Source organism: Ceratotherium simum, chromosome 26, assembly GCF_057802395.1.
Source record: "Ceratotherium simum simum isolate JZ-2026a chromosome 26, ASM5780239v1, whole genome shotgun sequence".
In the NCBI taxonomy this organism is placed as follows: domain Eukaryota; kingdom Metazoa; phylum Chordata; class Mammalia; order Perissodactyla; family Rhinocerotidae; genus Ceratotherium; species Ceratotherium simum.
Genome location: NC_141925.1, coordinates 25,402,031 through 25,429,338, shown reverse-complemented (window position 1 = coordinate 25,429,338; position 27,308 = coordinate 25,402,031). Strand labels below are relative to the sequence as shown.

The 27,308-nt window shown below is 52.9% G+C and overlaps 3 protein-coding genes across 3 annotated transcripts; 1 reads left to right on the top strand and 2 right to left on the bottom strand.

The window, feature by feature from the left end:
* The first annotated feature begins 141 nt into the window (after window positions 1-141).
* PRSS8 (serine protease 8) lies at window positions 142-4,285 on the top strand. The gene is made up of 6 exons (XM_004439531.3): window positions 142-458; window positions 719-736; window positions 2,212-2,374; window positions 2,645-2,916; window positions 3,003-3,169; window positions 3,302-4,285. The coding sequence occupies exons 1-6, from the start codon at window positions 374-376 to the stop codon at window positions 3,623-3,625; spliced, it is 1,029 nt and encodes a 342-aa protein (XP_004439588.1). The 5' UTR covers window positions 142-373; the 3' UTR covers window positions 3,626-4,285.
* Window positions 4,286-4,599: 314 nt separating this feature from the next.
* On the bottom strand, window positions 4,600-15,502 carry KAT8 (lysine acetyltransferase 8). The gene is made up of 11 exons (XM_004439463.3): window positions 14,266-15,502; window positions 12,854-12,928; window positions 12,601-12,776; window positions 8,853-8,906; window positions 8,587-8,751; window positions 7,712-7,801; window positions 5,815-5,955; window positions 5,624-5,717; window positions 5,380-5,530; window positions 5,028-5,182; window positions 4,600-4,768 (listed from the first exon to the last, which is right to left on the bottom strand). The coding sequence occupies exons 1-11, from the start codon at window positions 14,474-14,476 to the stop codon at window positions 4,704-4,706; spliced, it is 1,377 nt and encodes a 458-aa protein (XP_004439520.1). The 5' UTR covers window positions 14,477-15,502; the 3' UTR covers window positions 4,600-4,703.
* Window positions 15,503-17,037: 1,535 nt separating this feature from the next.
* On the bottom strand, window positions 17,038-21,549 carry BCKDK (branched chain keto acid dehydrogenase kinase). The gene is made up of 12 exons (XM_004439461.3): window positions 21,421-21,549; window positions 20,486-20,853; window positions 20,294-20,362; window positions 20,088-20,198; window positions 19,725-19,772; window positions 19,525-19,644; window positions 19,341-19,439; window positions 19,074-19,147; window positions 18,610-18,738; window positions 18,428-18,517; window positions 17,586-17,744; window positions 17,038-17,493 (listed from the first exon to the last, which is right to left on the bottom strand). Exons 2-12 carry the CDS (start codon window positions 20,678-20,680, stop codon window positions 17,349-17,351), a joined length of 1,239 nt encoding a protein of 412 aa, XP_004439518.1. The 5' UTR covers window positions 20,681-20,853; window positions 21,421-21,549; the 3' UTR covers window positions 17,038-17,348.
* Between the last annotated feature and the right edge of the window lie 5,759 nt (window positions 21,550-27,308).

The following is a 27,308-nucleotide window of genomic DNA, read 5'->3' as shown; positions in this document are numbered from 1 at the left end:
ACACGCGAAGAGTCTAGGGGTCTGAGAGGACTCAGTACTTTGGTGGCAAATGAAGCCAACAGAGCTGAGCAGGAGGGCGGGGCCAGGGGAGGGGCCGGCAGGTAGGTGCCTTTCTCCAAAGAGCCGCCACTCTGGAAGGTCTCTGCGTAGCCAGGCTGCGCTAGAGACGTGTCCTCACTGCTGGCTGTGGAGACAGTCTCTTGTGCCTGCTCCGTGCCTTCAAAGCCAGCCTTGGACACCTGCTCCCCGTTCCCGGTGTGGATTCCGGGATCCCTTCCGTCTGGACCTAACATCTGGATCTTGCCTTCGAAACCAGCCCTAGGTCCCTTCCTGTGGGTGCCTGGTGTCTCCCCAGGGGCCCTCATCCTGGGCCATGGCCCAGAGGGCGGGCCTAGGGTCTGGGCGTCTGGAGGCTGTGGCCATTCTGCTTTTGCTCGGATTATTCCAGTCCGGGATGGGTGAGTATGTGCAGGCGGGGAGCGCGGGACGCGGGGAGGGGTGGTGCACAGGGGCCGAGGGTAGTATAACCCTTTTATGGGGCACGTCCCTTATTCTGGGCTCAAGAACCCTGGGCTGGGCCTCCCTCGCGCTTGACTTCTCCCTCTCCCTTCAGCTTTGGCTTCCTGGGGGGGCCGGCACTCCCAAGAAGCGGCAGGTGCTAAGGGGTCTGGCACCTCGTCTTCTCTGCTTACCTCTCCCTCTTTCTCTTTCCCTCCAGGAGCCGACGGGGCCGAAGGTGAGGCTTGCCGGGACGGTAGGGGAGGGGAAGAGGAGGGGACATGGACTCAGATTCCCATGGAGTGTTTAATGAGTGCCTGACCCTCTCTCTGCAGGGCTGTCTCGCCCACCCATATTGTCTAATTTAAGTCCCTTATTTAAGTCTCACAATAGCTCTGTGAGATAGGATTATAGGCCTCGTTCTATGGATAAAGAAACTGAGGCACACAGAAGTGACTTGCCCAAGGGCACACAGCCATAAGCAGCAGAGCTAGGATTTAAACCCAGGTCTGACTCCAAAGGTGGGTCCTTTGGAGAGAAACAAACCAAGGGTCTCCTTTCTTGGAAGGCACACCACCGGACTCCAAATCAGGTTTTCAATCCGGGCTTCACCACTTACTAGCCAGTCCTCTCACCTCTAAAATGAAGTTGATTATGTCTATCTCCTGGGGCTGTATGAGGAGTCAAGAAAATAAAGGAAGTGAAAGCCCCTTTGGGGCCTGGCATTGTTTAAACAGTCACTAAATAGTAGCTATTGTCATTATTATCAGGGGAGGGGCCTGGCTGGGTAGTTTTCTATGCTCCTGGGAAGGTGACTTTGTGAAGAGCAGTTAGGTCCTGCTTCAAACAGTGGCCTCAGTGGGGGTGGGGCTGTCCTGGAAACTAGACATTCACACCATGGGAGCCCGGCTATTCTGTATATCTGTTCAACACACAGCCACAACTCCCTCTGTGTGCCCAGCCCTGTGCTGGGCGCTGGGCACCTGGGATCTGCTCTAGTCCCTGCCGCTAGGGAACGCCCAGGTTGGTGTGTTGAAGCAGACACAGTCATAGACACGAGAACAATTGTGTGATCGGGCAGTGCTGGGGAAGCACGGGGCCCTGGGAGCTCTGAGGCATTGCCTAACTCAGCCAGCAGAGTCAGGGCAGGTTCCAGAGAGGCTGACATTTGCACAGTTTCCATAGGCAAAGAGAAGTTTGCTGAGCAGAGTAGGGATGAGGAAAGGTGTTCTAGGCAGAGTGACCTGGATAAGTAAAGATCTAGAGGCGAACAGGTATGTGACCCCATGTATGCGACAGGAAGTGTCCAGAGAGATGGCTGGAGTAGATGTCAATGTCATGGAAGGGCTGGAATGTATCTTAAAGGCAGTGTGGAGCGGGGGAAGGATTTAGGCAGGGGTGTGACCTGGCCAGATTTGTGGTTTATAAAGATCTTCAGACTTATAAGGAGTGGATGGGATGGAAGGCAGGAAGGCCTGAGAGGAAGGAAGCCGGGTGAGACCTGAATTAGGTAGTGGGTCTAGGATGGCAAGGGGGCAGAACTGACCATGACTGGTGAGCAGTGGGATGGGGACAGAGGGTTGGCTGGCTTCTGTGAATTCACTTCCCAAGCTCCAAACCAGATCTCCTGGGCTACATGGGGAGTGGCAGGGCTAAGGACCTGGTGTGGGGGCCCCAGAAGGGCCTGACTTGCTCTCCTTCCTCCCTGAGCAGCCTTGTGCGGCATGGCCTCCCAAGCACGCGTCACAGGTGGTGGCAGTGCAGCCCCTGGCCAGTGGCCCTGGCAGGTCAGCATCACCTATGACGGCACCCATGTGTGTGGCGGTTCTCTTGTGTCTGAGGAGTGGGTGCTGTCGGCTGCTCACTGCTTCCCAAGGTACCAACTGGATGGGGGGCAGGGAAGTCAAAAGTGGGCTGGAGGCCCAAAGTTTAGAGATCAGTCTAGGTCAGAGGTTGGGGTTCTGCATTGTGTCTAGGGGTATCAGGAGTGAAGGCCAGGGGTGACAGGATAAAACCAGGGCGCTGTTTGGGGCCTGAAAGGTCCTTCGCCTGGGATGAGAATCTGGGGTGGGATGCTACAAGGCAACAGGGATCAGGGAACTAGGACAGGTTTCCTGGGTCCCAGCCTTTGCCCTTCTGCCTACAGGGAGCACCGCAAGGAAGACTATGAGGTAAAGCTGGGGGCCGACAAGCTGGACTCCTACTCCACTGAGGCCCAGGTCCGTACCGTGGCGCAGATCATTTCCCACACCAGCTACCGCCAGGAGGGCTCCCAGGGTGACATTGCGCTCCTCCGTCTCAGCAGCCCCATCACCTTCTCCCGCTACATCCGGCCCATCTGCCTCCCTGCAGCCAACGCCTCCTTCCCCAATGGCCTCCAATGTACTGTCACCGGATGGGGCCATGTGGCCCCCTCAGGTGAGGTGGGCGCTGACATCTAGAGGCATGGAGGGGAGCCGGACTCAGGGTAGAAGGCCCTGGGTAAGCATCTTTTGCCCCCACAGTGAGCCTCCAGGCCCCCAGGCCACTGCAGCAACTTGAGGTGCCACTGATTAGTCGCGAGACATGTAACTGCCTGTACAACATCAACGCCAAGCCCGATGAGCCCCACTTTATTCAGGAGGACATGGTGTGTGCTGGCCATGTAAAGGGGGGCAAGGATGCCTGCCAGGTAAATTCAGGGGGTCCAGGGGAATGGCTGAGACAAGCGCATCTTGGAAGATGAGGGCTGGATGGGGCTGGCATGGATGATTGAAGGCCTGGGGCCTGGTCCTAACAGCCGTTATATGGCTTTTCTCCTCAGGGTGACTCTGGGGGCCCACTCTCCTGTCCTGTGGGGGGCCTCTGGTACCTGGCAGGCATTGTGAGCTGGGGCGATGCCTGTGGGGCCCCCAACAGGCCTGGTGTGTACACTCTGACCTCCAGCTATGCCTCCTGGATTAACCACCATGTTGCAAAGCTCCAGCCTCGTGTGGTGCCCCAAATCCACGAGTCCCAGCCCGACAGCAACCTCTGCAGCAACCATCTGGCCTTCAACTCTGCTGCAGCCCAGGGCTTATTGGGGCCCATCTTGCTGCTGCCACTAAGCCTGACCCTGGGCTTCCTCGGTGCATGGCACGAGCACTGAGCTACTCACCCTAGGAGCTGACTCTGCTTCCAGAACTTCCACGTTGCACCCAAGGATAGACACCTGTTCCCCTGAATGGACTTGCCGCTCCCTGACATTCTGTGGGCCTGGGCCTGGCTTGAGCCACTCCTTCCTCCCAGGACCCTGCGGGAGTCCAGGGCACCATCCTGAATTTTGAGTCCACTCTTCTGGGTCTGTTCTTTGGGACTAAATCCAGAGTTAGGAGTTTTACTGCCTGTGGTACTGGCTAGAACCTCTGGCCACCTACACCTGCTGTCCACAAGCCTATTGGTTGGGCTCCTATGGAGCCCCCAAGGACCCTTAGCTATGAAAAGAGGCCCTGGCTCCTCACTCTCTTTCTAGAAGACTGGGCAGCTGCCTAGCTGATTGCTGCTGAAGGGCTGGCTCCACCACCCCACCTGCTCTGCTTGATGAGCCCCATCCTTCACCCTCTTCCTGTCTTCTGGGCTGGGGCTGCCTCTGGGCAGCATGTTTTCAAGGACAGAAAAGGCCTCAATCTTGCCTCATTGGCTGCCATGCCCCCCTTCAGCCCTGACTCCTGGACTCCGGAGGACTGAGCCCCCACCGGAACTGAGCTCGGGCTTGGATCTGGGATGGGGGGTAAAAGGAGCAAGAAGGAATAAAATGTTTTGAGCATAACTGGCTGTGTCTGTGATGTGAAATGAAGAACATCAGGGGCCGGCCCTGTGGCCTAGTGGTTAAGCTTGGCACACTCCGCTTTGTTGGCCCAGGTTCAGTTCCCAGGCAGGGACCTACACGGCTCAGTGGCCATGCTATGGCAGTGACCCACATACAAAATAGAGGAAGATTGGCACAGATGTTAGCTCAGGGCGAATCTTCTTCAAGCAAAAAGAGGAAGATTGGCCACAGATGTTAGCTCAGGGCCAATCGCCCTCAGGGAAAAAAAAAAAAAATCAGCTCTTGGCCTCCCACTCACCTCCGAAGTCCAGAGCCACCAGCAGAACTTACTTTATTAAAAAAATGATGAAACAGGTCTGTACATATTTACAGGCTAGGGGGCAAAGAGGCATGGTCCAGCAGCAGGGGCAGAGGCCACTCACTTCTTGGAGAGTTTGACTTGCTTGTGCTTGGGGGGTGCCCACTTGAGGCAGACAGAGTCCACTGTGGGGAGAAGAGGCATGAGAGGCAGAGGTAGGCCTCTGGGCCCAGGCCAGGTTTCACCTCTAGGTGAGAACAGGGGCACACTGAGTCCTAAGGAGGGGGCAGGGAAGCCCAGGAATGAGTAGCCTGCCCCAGGCTTCAGGTCGGAGAGCTGGTCAGACTGGTTTGGGATCAAGTGACAGCAGAAAGGAGGCTCTGGCTCCCAGCAGGCCTTACACCTACCCTCCACCACACACACCCTGGGAAGCCCCCGACCCACCTGTGATGGGTGGTTTCTTATACTGGGCACTTTTGAGGTGTTCCTCTACCAGCTTGGGTGTGACACAGATCACGTGCTGGCCCTTCCAGTACTTGACCATGTTGAGGGACTGTAGGGTGCTGATGATGTCATTCTGGGTGATGCTGGTCATCTGGCTGCAGAAAGAATTAGAGCAGATGCTGGAGAGAGTTCCCTTGTGGCGTCTGGCTGGGACAACAAAAGGGGACAAGGAGACAGGATCATGGCCAATCTTAGAAGAGTCCTTCCCTCTTTGAGGGTTCCAGGAAGCCTCCCTCATGAGGTCCTTGATGGACAGCATGCCCTGGACAGGGCTGGGGATCAGGGCCCTAACCTAAGGTCCTTGATGGACAGTGTGCCCCGGAAGTCTCGCAGGATCTCCAGCAGGACCCAAGACCAGTAGCTGCGGTAGCTGAGCTTGCCCAGGTCAGACAGCGGCTTCTCAGGTGAGCCTACCGTGCTCTCGAGCTTGGATAGCTCATAACCTGGCAGTGGTGGAAATAAGGATCTTGAGGACCCAGCCTGCCCTGGACCCCCACCACAGTCGCCCCTTCCTGGACAGACCAGGAGCCACTCACTGAAAGCAATGAGGAACTTTCCGTATCCACGGCGCTGGTAGGGAGGCAGGGTCAGGATGCAGGCCACATTGTTCCCATCTGGAGACTCCTTCTCCTGCAGGGATGGGGGATCAGGACCTCTGCGGAGGCTCAGCCCCATCTCCCATTCGCACTCCCCACCTTCCCTCAACCTGGGCTTCCTGACCCAGCACCTTAGAGAAGTAGCCGACGATGTGGGCCCCCTGCCTGTCCACCTCAGTCAAGATGTAAAAGACGAAGGGCTCCACGTCAAAGTACAATGTCTTGTGGTCCAGGAAGAGCTTGGCCAGCAGACACAGGTTCTGGCAGTAAATCTGAGGGGTGAGGGAGGTGGAAGCAGGCTCAGGCAGCAAGTACAACCCCCCCAACTGGCCCATCAAGGCCTGGGCAGGAGCTGCCACCCTGCTCTGCAAGTGCCAGGCTCCAGAGAGCAGCCAGTGCCAGGCAGGTCAGAAGTGGGCTCCTCACCAGAACAGTAGTATTTAGAATTGGAAAGCGTCTTGGAGTCATTTTCTGATGGACAGGGAAACTGAAAACCAGAGAGCTATTAGCAATGGAGGAGGTAATGGCAGAGCTGGACTAATCCTGGCTACCACTTTTGAGTGCTAAATATGAGTTCAATCTTCACAGACCTTAACTCTTATGTTTCAGATCAGGAAATAGGCTCAGAGGAGATAAGTGGCTTGCTGAAGGCCCCACAGCTGGCAAGAGCTAGGGCAGGATTCAAACTGGTATATGAGTTTTGTCTGGTTCATAGCTGTGTCCCTGCACTCAGCACAAGGCTGAGCATGAAGCTGGGTGGCTGGTAAACGTCTGCTGAATGGACGAGCCTCAAGCCTGACTCTGAAGCCTGAGCTGCCTGTCCACTTGGCCGTGCTCCTCTGCTGGGCTTCACTAGCCTCCTTGCTGCAGGGCCAGACACCCACCCAGGCCAGAGACCAAAGTCAGGAGGGCCAATGGGACCCTGAGGTTGGCTTCACAGCACAGATCAAGGGGCCCTCTGGTTTATGACACCTTTTACATCCACTCTCATCTGACCCAACAATTGTGTGAGCTCAGCATTGCTAGTCTCATTTTTTTAGGAGTAAAATGAGGCTCTGGGAGGGGAAGTGCTTGCCTGAGGCCTCAAAGCCAGCAGAGGGTAGAGGTGGAAGGAACCCCCACGTCTCCTGCCACTCCCCGTTTATGCTCAGGAAGGCAGAGCAGCAGGCAAGCGCCAGGCTAAGAGCAGATATTCCCCAAACTTATATATTACAAGGCTGGTTTAGCCCCAAGAGGTCACCGAAAATAACAAAGGCCATGTTTACTAAGCACCTACTCGATGCCAGGCCCTGTGCTAAGTATTTGACATTGTTGTCTCATCTACTCCATTAAGAATCCTATTAGGTAAATATTATCATGACTCCTGCCTTATGGATGAGGAAACAGGAACAAACAACATTAAGTAACTCGTCTAAGGTCAGCTAGGAAGTGACGGGCGATCTGAAGCCAGGGGCCACTCAGAAGCCTGCCCTGTTCATCTGACACTATACTCCCCTTCCACAGGAAAGTGTCTCACTTGGGGAGACCTTCCTAGACTGACCAAGCAAAGGCCAGGTTCTCAATGACAACAAAGCAGGCCCCAAAGGCCCCACCCTGCCTGTCTTTCGGACAGGAACAAGGAACTCAGCCCTCAGAGCCACCGAGCTCTCAGGCAGGAAATCTTACACAAAGCGGTTCCCTCCCAGGAAAGACAAACATCCTTCCTTCAGGCAGAAAGAGAAAGTGCTTCTAGAAGTGGCCTCAGGCACAACAATCTCCACTCTGGGTTCCGGAACTGGCCAAACCTAAACTACCCCATCAGGAGAAAGGTCCTCAGGGACACAGGGAAACCCAGTCCCCGAGGCTGGCACCACAGGGCCACGTGATTACTATGCACCAGCCACAGGCCAAGTGCCAGGCTAAGCATGATCCACACGCCTTTTCCCGGTGGAGGCTCATCCTAAGGCTGGTCCTATCCTTTGGTGACAATGAGGATGGTCACGAGGTGCCCAGTGCTTGCCCCCCACCCCACAGCGCCACCCAGCTCACCTTGTGGTCCTTGCCGTCTACCTCATACACAGAGATGTTGCTCTTGCGATAGATTTCCTTCCCTGGGGGCTGCCGCCACTGACACTGGCCCTGGGGGTGGGCAAAGGGAGATACAGGCTTGAGACCCTAAGGTTCTCTGCTAGGTGCCCCCATCTCACCCTGTGTGGCTTGCAGCAAGGCTCTGCTTCTCTTGGTTTCCCCATCTATATACCCTGGGCTCAACACTTCACCTAGGTGGAGTAACCCTCCCAACCACCTGAGGAAACAGAGCCTATTTTACAGATGAAGAAACCAAGGCACAGAGAGGCTAAGTAACTGGCTTGCACATCGCGCAGCTAGATGGTTCAAGTCCAGGTCAGCCTGGCTCTAGAGGACCCTGGAGGGCTCTCATCTATGACAAGGGTGTTTCCTTAGCGGCGTTCATTTGCTGCAGGTTGCACTCTTGGGGAAACACCCTGCTGCGCTAGTGATGAAAGCCCCTCGCCCCTGGCAGCTCTGTGTACCACTGCTTCCCATCTGTCACACGTTATGGTCCCATGGCTCACGGGCCATGCTTGCTTCCTCTCTTGCACTGAGGAACCTGGCCCTGGGATAGCCTTGATAAAGGTGGTAAAAGGCAAGGGACCCGAGGAGGGGTAAAGACAGGGATTACTGTCCCCATTCCACAGGAGAGGAAACTGAGGTCTGCAGAGGGGCAGCAAGTTGGCCAACACCACTCCAGCAAAGACAAAGCCAGGCCTGGAATCCAGGTCTTTCAGCCCGTGGCAGCTTTTCCTTGGGCTCAACCCCTCTGGACCTGTCTCCCTTCCCTAGCGCTGCTGCCTCAGGCGCCCTCAGCCTCCACGCCCCTCTCTCACCAGGCAGCCCAGCCTCACCAAGTGGAAGCGGTAGCTCTTCTCGTATTTCATGTACTTGAGGCAGTACTCGCAGAGCCAGAGCTTGGGCTGCTTCCCATAGTCTTCGGGGAATGGCGAGAAGTACCAGGCATCGATTTCGTAGTTCCCGATGTGGATCTTGTCCACGTACTTCACCTTGGTGATCTGTGGGCAAGACGGGAGTGCAGGGCAGTGGATGGCTCAGTTGGGGCAAGGAAAGCGGGAGGGAGGGAGAGCCCACAGGCAGGACCCCTGCTCCTGCTTACCGCCTCATGCTCCTTCTCCAAGGCTGCTGTCGTGGGGTCCATCTCTGCATAGGTCTGGGCAAGGAAAGAGCAGCAGACAGAGGTGAACAGAAGTTGTGGTCAGGCCGTCCCTCCCCTGCCCTAGAACTCAGTGCTTCCCTCCTGTCTTCCAGACCTCATCCCCTGAATGACAGTAAGAACAATACAAATAGCTAACTTGTTTTACCTGGTTTTGAAGCTGGCTGGTCTAAGCTCCTCTCCCGTCTGCCTGCCCACCCATACATCCCAGATGCCCCAGATGCCCGAGTTTGGACCTTTTGCCAGATGAACAGGACTAGGATCAGGAGGGCTGGGTCCAGTCCTTGGGTTGATAAGAGCTCCAGCTGTACAATGATCACTCCAGCTCTGCCAAACTTGTTGTGAGACAGATGAAATAATGGATCTTGTCCTCCACGCCCACAGCTGGAACTGGTGCCGACTCCCCATTGCGCCTGGACCTCTTTCCTGAGCGCCAGACCCAAGGAGCGGCCTGCCCGTGAGACTGCTCCCAGAGTTCCTTCCACAGGCACATCAGACTCGAGTGTCTGGAAAGGAACTCAATCTTTCCTCCCTGCAAGCCTGTTCATCCTCCTGGGTTCCCCACATCACTAGGAGCATCAATCTCAGTCCAACTTCCCAAGACCAATAACAGGCCTGCTCTTAAGACTCTTCCCTCTTTCTCAGCCTGGCATTCAGTTAACAGCCAAGTCCTGGACTCCCTGACACCTCTGGAATCAGTCCCTCTCTGGAATTCTCCTCTCTGTCCCACTCCAAATAGTCACTGCAACCATCTTAGGTCTGGACAATTGACTAGGCCTCCTTAGATTCCCAGCCTCCAGTCTCAGCCCCTTTAAATCTACACTGCTATCAACACCCCTCTTTTTCCAGCGTTCGTGCCTTTGCACATGCAGTTCCTCCCTCCTTGAATGTCCTTCCCTCTCCTACTGCCGCCAGAACATGTTTACTCCACCCAGTACAGAGCGTGAGCTAGGTGAGTGTGTGATGAGGCAGAGCTTTGTGAGCTAGCATGTGTAATTGTTCTCACTGTGCTCCTTCCTGTCCTTCAAGGCCCACCTCCTCCAGGAGGCCTGACTGGATTGTTCAGATGCAGAATACACCCTCTCCTTCCCAAGTCAGGAACACAGTGGTTAATAATAATACCCTCTGACTGCCCCCACTTGGTTTCCCCTATTTTCCAAGTCCTTAGAAAGCAGAGACTATGGGCCGGCCCCGTGGCTTAGCGGTTAAGTGCGTGCGCTCCGCTGCCGGCGGCCCGGGTTCGGATCCCGGGTGCGCACCGAGGCACCGCTCCTCCGGCCATGCTGGGGCCGCGTCCCACATACAGCAACTAGAAGGATGTGCAGCTATGACAGACAACTATGTACTGGGGCTTTGGGGGAAAAATAAATAAATAAAAATCTTTAAAAAAAAAAAAAAAAAAAAGAAAGCAGAGACTAAAAATCATGTCACACTCACAGCACATCCTGTTCCTAGGCCTGACTCTGTAGGAGGAACCAAGTACAGACAGACAATGGAGGGGGGACCCAAGGCCTATGACCTACAGCAGAGTAGACGGCGGCAGCCTTGTCCTGTAGTTGAGAAGGGAGAAAGGAGCCAGTGTTTTACCCAGAACCCCCTTCCACAGAGCACTTTGCCTATATGGCCTCATTTAGCCCTTTCAGCAACCCTGAGATACAACGTTCTTCTTTCTATTTTACACAAAAGAAACAGGAGGGAGAGGGGAGGTCACTTGCCCTTGGGAACTAGCTGCCAAGCACTCCACAGGCGTTATTTCATTTGGTCCTCACAGTGAGCCTGAGACAAGAGTGTTCATTATCCGCGCTGCACAAAAGAGGAAACTGAGGCACAAAGAGGTGAGATCACTTGCCCTAGGTTAGCACAGTTGGGCATGGGCCCCCACTCTGTCCAACTCCGAGCCTAACCCCCGCAAAGATGAGGGAAGAAAGATTTTCCTGCTCATAGGCCTCTTTAAAATGCATTTCCCAGACTCTCACAAGACACAATCCTCTTCTGCAAATGCATTAAAGAACTACAAAAACACTACTTTTCTTAAATGCTGCAATTTATTTAGAACGAAACATTAATTAGGCTCTGAAGAACCTTGCTGATCGTTACCTCGCTGATTATCCACCCTTTATCACCATTGGCCCATTGTCATTCACCCTGCTGATTGCCAGCTTGGAGGTACATCTTTGAGACTTAATTTGCCAGTGCAACCTGGTTGGGGAACTAAGAGAACCTTAGAACCTGTCCAATCGAGTAGCAACTAGCCACGTGTGGCTTTTTAAATTCATTAAGTTTAAATAAAATTTAATTCTTAGTCACACTAAACACCTTTTAAGCGCTCAGTAGCCACATGTGGCTAGAGGCTACTCCGCCGGACAGTACAGATATAGAACGCTTGACATTTATCACAGGAAGTCCAACTGGACAGTGCTGCCTTAGACCTGGAGAGGACTTTCTAGTTCAGGGTATTTCAAATTATCTTTTAATCACAACCCACAGTAGGAAGTGCAATTAGCACTATAAACCAGTTGACATGTTTGTGTATATACATATGTGTACTTGTACGTTAAATAAAAGTTTCTCAAAAAAATACTTACCTTTAATAAAATTCAATGCACTCTAATATTTTCTGTCTTATCCTATTTCTTTCTTCCATTTAAAAAATATAAATGCTGGTCACAATGCACTGAACTAATCTGGCAATGTACTAACAGCTGCACCCCACAGTTTAAAAAACATGCCGCAGAGCACACGAGCGATCAGAAGGATAAAAGCGCACTGGCTGGAACTAATGAATGTCCGATGCTTTGAGAGTTCAACAAACCCTGTTCTCGTCTGCACTCCCCACTTTACAAATCAAGAAACCGAGGCTCAGGGTGGCAGGAAACTAACCCCCCAGGGGCTGGCTGGCTTGGTGAAAAGAACTCAGGTTTTAGAAACAAATGGCCTGAGTTTCTAGGATGTGTCAAAGCCACAGTTAATGGTTTGTGCCCCAAAGTAGAACAATCTAGTTGGCAAATCTAATTCGACTGGGTTCCTAAACCTGTTTGTTCCTTCCCTGTAAACTGAGAATAATAATAATGCTTACCTCACAGGGTTGCTGTGAAACTTCAGTGAGGACATGTAGTAAAACACTTAGCCTAAAACTCTGGCTCACGAGCCAATTAATGTTTGCTATTATTGTTCTAACTCCAGCCCACCTTTTTACTAGCTGTGTGACCTTAAGCATGTCACCTAACCTCTCTGAGCCTGCATCCTCATTCACAAAAGGAAACAATTATCTTTGTGGTGTTGAATTGTTAGGGAGGATATGAGCTTACACATGTACAGTACTCAGCATGATGCCTGGCAATAGCAAGTGCCCAACGTCATTCATTTTCTTCTTTCCCCTTGGACTTCAAGTCATTTTGTCTAATGTGGCACAGCCAACGGGAGACAAAAGAGGCTATCAGTACAGGAGGCCTGAGTTCCAGTCCCAGCTGTACCATTTCTTTGCTGTGAGACTACAGCCAAGCCCCTGCCCTCTCTGAGCCTCAGTTTTCTTATCTCTTCAAAGAGTACATAAGAAGAGGTAGGTAAAGTCCCTGTCGCACTGCAGGAGCTTAAGAAATGGGAGCTGCTGTGGTTTTTGCACTGGGACCCAAAGGAGTCGGCAGAGGTAGCTGAACCTCCTGGGGCCCCAGGGAAGGGGGGGGGCCCGGACCTTCTGCACGTGGTTGATTTCGTCATGCTTGCGCTTCTGGTTGCGAGTGATCTTGCGCTCAGGCTGCTCAGCCAGCTCACTCAGGTACTTCTCTGAGTTCTTCTGCACAGCATCCTTCACTGTCTTGGTCAGCGCCAGCCGGTTCTTGTCCACCCATTCGTCTAGCCGCCGGTTAACTGTGAGGATGGGCCATGAGGGTGCTGCCCTTCCACCCCTCTCCCCCACCCAGGCCCGGATACCCCAAGTCACTCACAGCCCACGTAGTGTACATAGAATTCCTCTCGGCCCTCCTGATCATTCACTCGAGACTGGATCACTTCAGCAGAATCTGTGAAGGAAGAAGGCTAGGATCATCAGGAAGGAAGGCAAGGCTGGAACAAGAGGAATCTTTTACACTGAGGAGCAGTTTCCAGATTCCAGAGCCACACATAAGCTAACCTCACCTGTCCACATCTGCCATTCCATTCAATCATCGCCTGTGAGGTGGGCCAGGATGGAGCTGTTATTCTTATTTTACAGATAAGAAAACTGAGGCTTACCCAGGCTCACAAAGTTGAAATGTGATAAGAGCTAATACTTAACTGGGTATAAGTCTGGCTCCAAATTCAATGCTTATTTCACTATACCCAATCATTCATTTGTTCAGGGGTCATGAGGGCTGGCTCTGGAGTCAGACAACCTAGGTTTATATAGAATTCTAGCTCTCAACTTCCTAGCTATGTTTAACTAAGCAAGTTATTTCAACTTTCTGAGCCTCAGTTTCTTCATCTGTAAAATAGGGATACTAGTGCCCACCTCAGAGGGTCAGTTAATGCCTTTAAAGCTTTAGTAGTATAGCACCTGACAACTAGCATACCATTTAACACATGAGTAAGACAACCATTGCATGTCTGGCCCTATGCTATGCTATTGCTGGGTACAGAGGACACAGCAATGAATCACAAGCAGACCTACCCTCCAGAAGTTCCCACTTTGATAGGAAAAGACACAGAGAGACAATGACAACATAACGTTACATATTCCATAGCTGAGGTATGAAGAAAATGCTGCAGGAACATACAGAAGGGAATGACTCACTTTGCCTGAAGGGAGTCAGGAATGGCATCGCAGGGAATATGGTGTTAAAGAGATCAGTAGGAGCTAGCCAGGTGAACAAGAAGGGGAAGAAAGGGCAGAGGGCACAGGTGGTAAAAGACATATGGTCTTCGGGAAGGTACAGAGTGGTCTGGTCTGGAAATGGCCTTTGCTAGGGGTGGTTAGACACCAGAGAGGTCACAAAGATGAATGCCATTCTAAGGGGTTTACTTTGAAGATGAGGCAAGGCAATGGAAGGGAAGGGAAAGCTCGTTTTTGTGTTCTGGAAGGTCCTCTCCGCTGGCAGCTGTAGGGGACGGATGGAAGCGGAAGTCGCAGAGACAAGAGAGACCAGCGAGGAAGCAAGGTTAACAAGAAAAGGGAATGAAGCCTAACAGTGGGCAAGAAGGTGGAAAGGAAGCTCTATATACAAGAAGAATTCTGCGATAGCCTGACAGGTGGGGTTTGTAGGCGGCGCCCGGGATAGCCTGAAACTTCGCCTTCTCTTTCCTCCAGCCCCGCCCTCCACGACTCCCAGCCCCTCAGAGAACCCGTCCCCAGGCCCCGCCCATGCCCCTGCTCCGCCCTCACGCCAGGTGCTATCCGGACGCCGGCACAGGTACGTTTCTCCGATCTCCACGGTGACTTCCGGCTCGCCGCGCGCCGGGGTCGGCGGAGAGACCCGGCCCGGGGACGGGGCGGTCCCCTCGACCGCCGCACTCTCCCCGGGCCCGGGCTCGCCCTCCCCCGCGACCCCTGAAGTTGCCGCCGCAATCGCCGCAGACGCTCCCTGTGCCGCCATCGCTGTGGTGGAAGTGACGCCAGATTCCGGCGCCGCGCAGTGCTTTCAGCTCCGGGTCAGCGACGCGTGGCGGAGGCAGCAGCAGGCTGGAGGGTGGGGTCTGTGACGTGTCAGGAGGTCATTGGTTAGTGTGGCCATGTGGGCGGCGCCGAAGACAAGCTTGACGTTTAGTGTGCCGAGTGCCCTGGGGTTCCTTTCTTTCGGTGTGAGAATATGGCTGCACCCTAGAGTTGAAAAGAGGAGACTTTCTTGATCTGATGACTCAGCTCGATCTTTTTAAAGGCCCTGGTCCCTGAGGAAGCCAAGACGTGCCAATTATCAGGCCTCGAGCCAGGAATCAACACCCACTCCTGCGCCGCCCACTTCGCCAGCCTAGTACCGATCACCCCTTTTTTTAAACATTGAGGAAACTGCCTTCCTTGTTCAGGGTGGGAAAAGGATACGTTTGGGGTGGGGGAAGCAGGACGGGTGTGTCTAGGGACAGCCAATAAATTATTCTCACAGAATCAAGCCTTTCTAAAGAAATGACTAGGCCCCCAAACCAGACGACCCCTGAACAGACACTAGCCAAAGGCAGTGGACATAATGGAGAGTGTCTTGGACTTAATGAGTGAGGAATCCTGGGTTCTGACTCTACTCTGAGTAAGTTGTACAAGTGTGTCCATTCTCCGAGTGTAGGTGAAGGTAAAACTATATATAACTGTATAAGCCATATAACTATATGAAGGTTAAACCACATATTTATCTAGCTCTTATGTATATAAAACAAGTGTATTGCACAGTGCCAGACAGGGTAGGTGCTCAGTAAACATTCCCTTTGGCCACTCGCTGAACCTTCTTTGACTTATAATTTGGTTATTGGACTTCGAAACAATTCTAAGACGGGTGGAATGCTCAAGGCCTAAGGTTACAGATCAAGAAGTAACTGAGTCAGATATTTGGGGGGGATGGCAGTGGGAAGTGCTGATAACTTGGCTTTGGGGAAATGAGGAGTTGTGGGGGGCAGTGAATGCAGCTGTCTGGCATCATGAGAAACAGAAGACAAACAACAGTCAGGAAAGAAAAAATTAAAATTGTAATGCCTTTTCCCACTCCCCACCCCACCCCTCATCTTCAAGATTGTTATTCTATCCACCCAGGGTTCTGGTGCCTCACCTTTGACTTCACCCAACATCTTCAGTTACAAATACTGTCCTTCTAGTTAAGGATTAGCCTAGGTTTTATAAATCCCTGATCAAGGTCACTGCACCAAGCTCCTCACTACTGTCCCTCCACCAGTGATTCTTCTGATATGCGAAACACTGTTCTTCCTAGAACTACGTAGATCCCCTGGAATCTCTCTTTATTGCTTCTCTGTGCCCCGATTACCTTTGATGTGCTTTCAGAAACCAGCACCAGAGGCTCTTCTTTGTCGAACTGCCTCTCGGCTAATAGAGCTGTTTTGCCTGAAAGAGCTGAAAACTCAATTTTTCGGCCTGGAAGTTCAAGTACCTCCCCACTCACACTTCCCAACACAGACATTAACCAATGATTGTCAGATGGAGGAGTTCATCAATGACGGTGGAGCTTAGTTACCAATCTGGCCTCCAGCTCTGAGGCAGAACTTTGGCTCGGAACTTTTGCCTTAGACCACATCCTTGCCTGGCCTCCTGCCCTTCCCTTTCCGGCTTCCCCTACTCACTTCCGGGACTGCTTTCTCAACAAATCACATGGACACAAATCCTCCGCTCGGGGTCTGCTTCTAGAGAATCCAACCTGAAACATCCCTTCCTAGCTTAAAACCCATCCTCCTGCAGGATAAAGCCCATGCTTCTTGGCTGTACATTCAAGGCCCTTCACCCTGACTGCCACCTACCTCTTTAGCTTCACCCCACTGCTGCAGCCAACAGGATTTTCAGCCTGGCAAGTCACTGTGGTTTCCCACCCCCTGGAATTTGCCCTCTAGATACAATCCCTGTCTTCCCTCAAAACCTCCACTGCCATCACCAGTCCCACCAAGCAGGCCCTCAGGCCTGTCTTCTCCTTCCCTAGCAAGATAGGGGTCCCCACCTGCTCTCCAGAGCCTTTTCCTTTTGCCCTCCCAACCAGGGCCCCACTGTCCTCGGGGGCCTGCCACGGCACAATCGTGTGTGTTCCTTTCCTTGGCAGCAGCAGGCACAGCTGGCAAGCAGTATTTTTAACCTTACTCAGGTTCAGCAATCAGGTGGTTCAGGAGGTTGCCAAATCTGGTGACCTTCACCTCCAGAACCTGTGACTGCCAGGAAGGGAAGAGTCAGAACTGAGGTCTGAAGCTGGGCCCACTTGGACCCTCAATGTTGTCTGGGACCCAGAAACATTTGTAACATGAAATGAATGAAAGGTCTTTGTATAAACTGCCAGACCGCCCCTCACCCCCACTCCCACCAAACAAAATGTGCAAGAGACTTGGGGCCAATTCTACTCCTGGCTGTCAGGACAGTTAGAGACTGGGACATGAACTAGTTTAACCCAAGGGCCCAGGGAACTTGAATGTGGGCAGAAACAAAAGCTCACCTGCCCTCCCCACACACGGGGCCCAAGAGGGCATTCCAAATGTGAACTTTAATAACAGACAGCAGGTCAAAGTGGGGGTTCCCCAGGAACGAGAATGACGGAGCTGGTGCTGGAAGCCTCAAGGGTCCCCACTTCCTCCCCTCCAAGGCCTGGAGGCAGGGAAGCAGTGGATCCTGTCAAGGAGGGGTGGCTCCCAGCTCCATGGAAGTCCATCTGTTTGGGGCCCTAAGACCCAAGATGCAGCAGCATGTGGAGCAGGGTGGCACCCTGCCTGGCCCAGAAGGTCTGGGCAGGGTGGGTGGCCCAGGCTGGGCAGGCGAGCAGGCCAAGGGCTGCGGGGTCAGATGCGGAAGCTTTCCTCCCGGCCATCGATGTGACGGAGCCGCAGGTAGACATCCGTGCCAATGCCCTGCAGGGACTGCAGCTGGAGGGAACCACCAAGGTACTCCGCGTAGGCCCGTGATGTGGGCAGCCCGAAGCCAAAGCTGGGAGTGGGCAGGGGGATAGGACAGGGGCTTCAGAGGCTTGAGTCTCCTAGAGCCCCCCACCCCTCCATCCTGGCCAGGTGGGGTCTCACCCATGCATGGGTCCTGACTGGCCACCACTGTGCATGTCCAGGTGGCCAAAGAGGGGACTGATCCGGGGGTCCTGGGTGCTGGCCTCAGCTGTAGTGAAGTGGTAGTCCATAACCCGATCCAGGTCTTTGTGAGCGATTCCCCCGCCCCGGTCTGAAATCCTGGCAGGATGTCGATATCATGAGTTTGGCTCAGCTTCGATGGGGAGCTCACTACCTCCCAAGCAGACAGTGCTAAGTCTGCCTTCCTGTCCCTTCCACCCAAAGATGGAATGTGGTCCACCTAGACCCTTGGGCCTTGTTTTTTATAAGCTACATTCCTCCATCTTCAGTTCTGCCTGGGCCACTGACTGCTCATACCTTCTCTCTCCAGCTCATGGCAATCTCAGGACCAGAGAACATCTTGTCTGATCAGGGACCAGGTCTCAGAATGGGGCAGGTACTGGCTTGAGGTCATACAGCAAGTCAGAAACAGTGCCTGAGGGCCGGTCCCGTGGCTTAGCGGTTAAGTGCGCATGCTCCGTTACTGGCGGCCCGGGTTCGGATCCCGGGCGCGCAACGACGCACTGCTTGTTCGGCCATGCTGAGGCCGCGTCCCACATACAGCAACTAGAAGAATGTGCAACTATGACATACGACTATCTACTGGGGCTTTGGGGGAAAAAAGGAGGAGGATTGGCAATAGATGTTAGCTCAGAGCCGGTCTTCCTCAGCAAAAAAAGAGGAGGATTAGCATGGATGTTAGCTCAGGGCTGATCTTCCTCACCAAAAAAAAAAAAAAGAAAGAAAAGAAACAGTGCCTGGAACCTCCACCCACCCCAGCCCCACTCCCACTCAGAGCAAACCTGATGACAAGATCGATATCATTGTTGGCAATGGTGATGACCACATCTGGGACATTGTAGGGAGTGTCCAAGTGACTCTCCATCGTGGCTCTATGCAAGGGGGAAAGACCAGTAGGTAGTGGTACCTCAGCCTCACCCCAGAGTTCATGTCTGCCCCCTTCCCACATATGCAGCCAGCCCACCTCATGGCATTCTTGAGCAGCTCGGGCAGGATGTAGTCCAGCGGCATGGGGATGAAGGGGAAACGGGCGGCCACATGTCCATTGATGCGGACACGGGGGGCATTGCCATACTTGTGCTCACACAGGCGTCTGTGGATAGGGGCAAGGGTTCAGACCTAGACCAGCGGTTCTCAACTGGAGGCGATTCTGCCCCCGCTCCCCCCCAGAGAAATTTTGCAATTTCTAGAGACATTTTTGCTTGTCACGACTGGGGAGTACTACTGGCATCAAGTGAGTAGAGGCCAGGGATCCTTCTAAACACCCTAACACGCACAGGACAGCCCCTCACAAAAAAGAATTATCTGGCCCAAAATGTTAATAGTGCCACGGTTGAGAAACCCTGCCCTAGACTGCTCTGGGTAAGGGTTCAGACCCAAGCTTTCCCTGCCCAAAGACATCCACCCCCTTAGCCGTTCCAGCCTTACCTGGCAAAGTCCACCCACTTTTCGATAATCTTCTTTGGAGAGAGGCGAGTGCAGATGATGCCAACAAAGTCAGGCTGGCAGGAGAAAGAAAGTCAGGAGTAGGCAGCACCTCTACCCACACCTCGGCCACCAAATGCTTGCAACCTCTGGACTGCTGAAGCAGCCTCAAGCCTCTCCCAGGCCCTCGGCCCAGTCCCCAGTCCCCTCGCTCAGTCCCCTCTGTCCCACTTGACATTCCCAGGTGGGTCTCAGGTCCCAACACCCCACCTTGTCCTCATGCAGTGCCAGATGATGTGTGGCCAACATGCGGATCCCAAGCCTTGAAGTCAACGTCTTGTCCAAGAAGTAGCGGACTAGCTTCTCATCCTGTATAAAGAGTGGGGCCTCAGAAACCCTCTGCCCTTCCCAGGCCCCCCCAACAGGCCTGGGCCCCCACTGCACTGCCCCTGACCTCTATGTGCTTCCGGCTCTCACGTAGTCCCTCAGCTAAGAGGGTCACCACATCCTTGTGGTCGTCCAACAGCTGTCGCACCAGCTGGCAGTATCGGGCCTCGTCCGTCTGGTCCTTGATCTGCAGGCCACGGAGTCATGAGTATGGATGGTCCAGCCCTGACCTCTCAGCCCCTCACCCTGCCCTGGCCCAGCCCTTACCGGAGGGAAGTCTGTCAGCTTCTGGAAGGCACGGATGTACAGCTCGTGCTGCAAGGAAGAGGTATGGGAATTCACAGGGATGCTGTGGCCACCAGGCAGAGAATAGCCACCCGTGCCTACCCATGGGGATTGCCATCCACCCCAATTCCCTTGGTTCAAATCCCCATCCCCGTCTTTCAATCTTCCATGAGTATGCAGCTTTGGCCTCTGAAGGCTTGGGTGAGTCCTCCATGGCCCTGAAACCTTTTGGCAGGCAAGTCTCTGCCACTCTGGTCCCGTCTCCCTATTTGCCCCGTGGGCAGTGGGACATTGATCTAAGGTCCCCTCTACTAGGGAAACCCATGCCCCTGGAGGCCACCTTACCACGTGCAGTATGGTGGGGTTGCAGCCAATGATGAAGGGAAGGCTGCGGAAGCCCTTAATGCGGTGAGCGATCCTCACTGGCAACTCTTGCTGCAAGTACCGGCCACTTTTCTAGATGAAAAACAGGAGGGAAGGCAGGGCCAGGGCCTGAGTGGCTAGGCTAGAGCTCCAGGGACCAAGAGAAAAACAGGAGGTAGGAATCTTACCAGAAGGTGGCTGCCATCCTGAGAGCGACCTGAATAGAGCATCATGGTCGGAGTGAGGCGGACTGAGGGCTGGAGGGGCAGATGGGCTTTGAGCATTGGATCTCCAACTCCCTACCACACCACATTAGCTCCACCCTTTCCTGGACACCCTCTCTAGCCCCGGCCCCGGGCCTTGTTGCCCCAGGTGCGCACCTTCTCCGCTGCCACATCGATGGCTGACTGGTTGTAAAAGGAGGTCACGGTCTTGGAGCGCTCCCGCGCCATCTCCACGTGGTGTGTATCGGTGGCTGATGTGGAGCCTGCCCGGAGCAAGAGTGCGGGCCCCAGGAGGGGCCGGAGTGGAGGCCCACCCCGGGGGCCACTCCCCAGCACCGACGCCAGTATCATCGTCCTGCTCCTCTGTCGGACTCGGCGGCCCCTAGGGTTGAGGACCAGACAGACGGAGGCGACCCCAAAACGGGGCAAGAGGGGTATGGGTGGGCAGAGGCTCTTCTCCGACTTCAAGGGCGAGGGCCAGGCGAGGATGCTGACGAGCTCAGCCCCACGGGAGCAGCTCCCATCTACCGGGGTGGGGGAAGGGGAAGTTGTAAGGACCCGAATCCAGACAATCCGCACCACCTCTCCACACGGGCACTGGTAACCTCAGGCCTGGGCAATCTCTGCCCACCCCTTCCACCACCTCCCCAAACACACACAGGCCGAGCATGGACAACTTTGCTGTCCGTAGCTCCTATTCTTCAACCTGAGGCTCCATCTGGTGCTCTGGAAGAGAGGAGACCCTCAGCCCGAAAACCTTGCCCCCGCTCTCTCTGGTCCTGGGCATCCTCGTTCAGGGGGCGGGGCTGACCCCTATCCAGCGTCTTCAGACCGGAGCCCCAAGCCTGGCTTGCATACGTGCGGCACACAGTATTGTGCGCCCGAGGGCCGGCTGCATGGAAGCCTCGGGCCAGGAGGCCCCGTCTGGGTTCTCGCTCCGCAGGGTCACCTGGTTCTGCCCGGATCCCCACCATACGGTAGACGCCAGCCCCCGTCCACGCGCACTCCCGCGGTCCAGCGCGATGGCGAAAGCTGCAGGCACGCGCTGCGAAGCCCGCGCAGGCAGGGTCCGCGCGGGTTACTCCACTTACCGCGGGGCCAGAGCCAGGACCGGGGTCCGAGTTGAACCGCCCAACAGTCGACAGGCCAGGCGAGCCGAGCCGCCTGCGCCTTCTGCCGCCCTCTCTGCCGCCGTGACGTCAAGTGGGCTGGGGGCGCCCGGTGCCTCCTGGGAATTGTAGTTTGGAGCAGAGAACCTTGGCGCCAGCCCATCCTGGCTATGCCCCTGCTCCCGAAGCCCCAAATAAATACCACGGCTCCCTCCACAGGGCTCCCAGAGTTATCTGTGGTCTCTCTGGGCCTCTGTCTCCTCCTCTCTAAAATGGGATCCCTAGGAGCGAAACGGGAGATGGCGCGAAGACCCTTAGATGTAAAGCGCACAGACCAAACCCTACCTGGACTCCTTCCCTGAGGTCCCGTCCTTCTCCTTCCAGCTCTTGACTCACTTACGGGAAACCAGACTGCCCGGTTCAAACCTCAGCTCAGCCATTTACCATCTGGGGCAAGATACTTATACTGCTCAATGCTTTAATTTCCGTACTGGTAAAATAAGGATGTATCAACCTTGAGGTCGTGTGGTTACATGAATGTATATATGTAAAGTGCCTAGAACCGTGCCAGGGGTGGAATTAGCACTATGTAAGTGTTAGGTATTATTATTATTCGTTCGTTTATGCCTGCAACAAACACAGATTGGGTCACTTCTCTGTGCCAGGAGAGAAGATTGGGTGTTAAATCAAATAAATGGATCTTTTCCCTGCCCTGAAGAGGAAGACAGACAGTTTCAGTGTCATCAGCTGTGATGAGGGCTCCACAGGAGGCTGTGGGAGCATCAGATAGGGACTGGGACATTGGTACAGGTGCAGCATGAATAGGACTTGGCCAGGCAGGGGAGCTGGAGTGGGAAGGATGGCAGGATAGAGAATAGCCTGGATAATCTGAGGATATGGCTGGAGCCATGTAGAGTCTGGGAAGGAGAGGGGCCAAATGGGGTGACCAGAGCCAGATCATGAAAAATAAGGAGTCTGCATTCGTCCTGAGGTAGTAAGAAGTCACCCAAGGGTTTTAACTCTTAGAACATTCTGGCTATAATGATTGGGAGAGTGCGGGTCAGTGAGACCAAATGCAGAGTGACCAGTGAAAATAGAATTACTGGGGCCGGCCCGGTGGCGCAGGCGGTTAAGTGCGTGCACTTCGCTGCGGCGGCCAGGGGTTCGCTGGCCCGGATCCCGGGCGTGCACCGACACACTGCTTGTCAGGCCATGCTGTGGTGGCATCCCATATAAAGTGGAGGAAGATGGGCATGAATGTTAGCCCAGGGCCAGTCTTCCTCGGCAAAAAAAAAAAAAAAAAAAGAGGAGGATTGGCAGGTGTTAGCTCAGGGCCGATCTTCCTCACAAAAAAAAAAAAGAAAATAGAATTACTTTTTCCAAGAGATAAACGGGAGAGAGACTTTTCAGTGTGTCTGTGTGTGTGTACTTGTACTGATTGGATTTTTCTTCACCGCAGTTATGTATTTTCTAAATATTTTAAAAATTTTAAATATAAAAAGGGTAGGGGTCGGCCCCGTGGCTTAGCGGTTAAGTGCCCGCACTCCGCTACTGGCGCCCGGGTTCGGATCCCCAGCGCGCACCGACCCACCGCTTCTCCGGCCATGCTGAGGCCGTGTCCCACATACAGCAACTAGAAGGATGTGCAACTATGACATACAACTATCTACTGGGGCTTTGGGGGGAAAAAATAAATAAATAAAAATTATAAAAAAAATAAAAAGGGTAAAGCGAAGCAGGGGACATCTTTGGACCCCAAAGGCTTTCCTTAAACTTCAGCAGAGGTGCAACCCTTCACCAAAGGGGCTCCCTGAGTCTCTGGATTTCCTCTTCGCCCCCCATCCCCACACCATTCCCACCCTTTCTTTTCCAGCGTCTTGACACTATCTTGGGGTGAAGCCAGGAGGCCACTCAGCTCTAGAGGCGGGCACGGCTTGAGCCTGCAGAAGGCAGAGGGAAGGGTGCTCCCGGCAGGGAGGACATCTTGCGCAGACAAGCAAAGGACTCACGGTGCTTGTGATGTGCCAGAACTCGGCACTCACGTGGCCACGGCGTGGACAAGAGGGCGCGAGACTGCTGCGGTGGTTGCCACAGAGGCGGGCGGTGTCCGGGAATGGCCTCACTTCTTTTGACCCGGCGCGCTTGACCAGCGCTCGGCCTGAACTCGCTGCTGCCCCCCGGCGGCGGAGGTCGAACATGCACTCCACGAGCTAGCACTCTTCTAAAAGCTTCATAACAACCCTCCAGAGGCAGGTACTATTATTATCCTCATTTTACAGATGAGGGAACTGAGGCGCAGGAAGATTAAAAGATTCGTCCCCCTCTCTCCTCTCCATCGTCACTCCCCCACACTCACTGTCTCCAGTCACACTGGCCTCCCTGTTGTTCCCCAAGCACACCAGGCACCTTCCACCTCAGAGCCTCTCGCTGGCTGTTCCCTCTGCCTGGAACACCCTTCCCCTAGATAGCCACATAGCTTACTCCCTCACCTCCTTCAAGCTTTTACCCAAATGTCAATTGAATGAAGCCTACTCAGACCATGCTATTTAAGATTGCAATCATCTCCATTCCCCTCACTCTGCTCCACCTTTTATTTTATCCAAAGCCTTTATCACCAACAACATACCATATACTTTATGTATTTATTATATTAATTGCTCATTTTTTCTCCTCTTCTAAAATATAAGACGAGAGCATGAATATTTGTCTGCTTTACTGATTTATCCGAAGCCCCTAACACAATCTCTGGCACGTTGCAGTACTCAATAAACATTTGTTAAATAAATGAAAGAGATATTGGGCTTTATTCTCCCATTTATTGGAATGGGATGTTATTGAAAGGCAGCAAGCGACAAAACTACAACTTTATTTTATAAAGGATCACTTTGATTGCTGAGTGTGGAGAATGGATCTTGGGGTGGGAGACAAGAATATCTGGGAAGCCAGCGAGGAGGCTACTGCATTTATCTAGGTGGGAGGTGATGATGGCTTGGGTCAAGGTGTGGTCTGCCTAGATTATGGGGAGTGAGAGAGTAGTCCAGGAGGAGCGGCTTAGGTGGATGGATGGGCCATGGTTAAAATGGGAAACCCCAGAAGAGGAACAGGTTTGGGGAAGGTAAGGGGTTCAGTTTTGGGTGCATTGCATTGCATCTGATTGGCCTGTGAGACATCTAGATGGTGACATCCAAGAGGTGTTTCTGCTATGGGGTCTAGAGCCCAGGAGAGAGATCTGGGCTCAAGTCAGAGCTTGGAAACTGTCACCTATCGGGAGTAAGAGAAGACAGGGGAGGAAATAATGTTACTCCCTGTGACAGTTTGTATTTTCCAAAGATGGCCCACCCCACATGAGCTTCTTAGAATATGCCTATGACACTTCTCTCATCAAGAGGTGGCATTCTATGTTCCTTCCACTTGGGACTGAGCAGGTTTATGATTACAGTGGAATACTATACGACTTCTGAAGCTAGATCATAAAAAATGATGCACTTTGAAACTATTCTTAAAACATTTTAACATTAAAAAATAAAAAAATAATAATAGGTGATGCAGCTTCCACCTGGCTACAAGTCAGGAGCACTGGAGCCCTGTGGGAGCCAAGTACAAGGAGCACTTGTACTGGAGCCCTGAGCTGCTGTGTAAGCAGTCTGACTGCCCTGTATTAATCATCTATTGCTGTGTAACAAATTACCCCCAAAATATAGCAGCTCAAGGGCCGGCCCTTGAGCTAAGCAGTTAAGTGCACATGCTCCGCTGCTGGCGGCCTGGGTTCGGATCCCGGGCACGCATGACGCACCGCTTGTCAGGCCATGCTGTGGCAGCGTCCCCTATAAAGTGGAGGAAGATCAGCATGGACGTTAGCTCAGGGCCAGTCTTCCTCAGCAAAAAGAGGAGGAATGGCAGATGTTAGCTCAGGGCTGATCTTCCTCACAAAAAAAACCCAACAACATAGCAGCTCAAAACAAAAACATTTATTATCTTACGCAGTTTCTTTGGGTCAGGAATCTGGGAGCAGCTTAGCTAGGTGGTTCTGGCTCAGGTCTCTCATGAGGTTGCAGTCAAGATGTTGGCCAAAACTACAGTCATCTGAAGGCTTGACTGGTGCTAGAGAATTCACTTCCAGGGTGGCTCTCTCACATGCCCAGCAAGTAAGTGCTGGTTGTTGGCAGGAGGCCTCAGTTCCTCACTAAGTGGACCTCTCCCTAGGGCTGCTTAAGTGTCCTCATCACCTGGCAGCTGGCTTCCCCCAGGGTGAGTGATCTGATTCGACAGAGAGATAGATGGAAGCCACAATATTTTTATGACTTAGCCTTGAAAATCACACACCATCATTTCTGCATTATCCTATTGGGTCAGGTTAGCACTATTCAGTGTGAGAAGAGACTACACAATGTTAAAAGTACCAGGAGATGGAAATCATTGAGGAAAGTTTTGGAAGCTGGCTGCTGTAGCTTAGAGGCTGCCATGCTGTGAGGACGCCCAAACTAGCCCCTTCAGAGAGACTACACAGATACATGGATAGCCCCTGAGACTACAAGAAGAAAGAGAGAGAGCTGCTAGGTTATCCCTCAGCGGCGTCAGTCTCCCATCGTTCCAGGGTTAGCCATCATCTGACTGCAATTATGTTAGCCGGGACTGCCCAGCCAAAATTCTCTTCCCAAATTCCTAATCCATAAAAAGTGTGAGAGAAAATAAAATGATTGTTATTGTTTTAAGCCATTATTTTTTGCAGTGGTTTTTGTTGAACAGCAATAAATCCTCAATGATTCCCACTTCCTGGTATTCATACCACTCTGTAGTCTCTTCCCACACTGAACAGGGCTGACATGACCCAATAAGATAATGCAGAAATGACAGTGTGTGACTTTCAAGGCTAAGTCATAGAGATATTGTGGTTTCCATCTTTCTCCCTCTTAGATCACTCATTCTGGGGGAAACCAGCCACAGATAACAGAAACACTCCAGGAGACTGTGGAAAGAGATGAGAAACAGGCGTAAGTCCTAGTCCTCTGTATTAGTTTCCTATTGCTGCTGTAACAAATTACCACAAATTTAGTGGCTTAAAACAGCATGAATTTGTTATCTTACAGTTCTGTAGTTCAGAAATCTGACATGGGTCTTGCTGGGCTAAAGTCAAGATCTCAACAGTTCCTTTCTGGAGACTTTAGAGGAGATTCCGTTTATTTGCCCTTTCCTGCTTCTAAAGGCCATCCACACTCCTTAGCTCATGGCCCCCTTCCTCCATCTTCAAAGCTAGCAACATTGGATCTCTCTGTGCCTTTCTTTCATAGTCATATATACCTCTGACTCTCTTCTTCTGCCTCCCTTTTTCACTTTTAAGGACCTTTGTGATTACATTGGACCCACGGGATAATCTCTCTGTTTTAAAATCAGCAGATTAGTAACCTTAATTCCATCTGCAACCTTAATTCCCATTTGCCATGTAACCTAACATATTCACAGGTCCCAGGAATTAGGACATGGACATCTTTGGGGGCTGTCATTCTGCTGACCACACTGTCTGGAAGAAGAGCAGTGGGTCTGAGAAGGAGCAGCCAGAGAGGGAGGAGGGCCAGCAGAAGAGTGAAATATCACAGAAGCCAGAGGAAGACCGAGTTCCCAGGAAGGAGTGCTCAACGTGACTGATACTCTTGGGAGGTCAAGCATGATAAGAGCTGAAAAATATCCATTGGATTTAGCGTCCTGGTGATACCAGCCATTAGTTGTTAGAGGAGTGTTGGGGGCAGGAGCCAGTTTGTGGTGTGCTGGGCAGCAAAGAAGAAGTGAGGAAGTAGAGACTGGGATTGTAAAATCTTTTCCAAAACTGGATTGTGAAGGGAAATGTGTTGCTGTTTCTGAAATGGGAAAGAGAA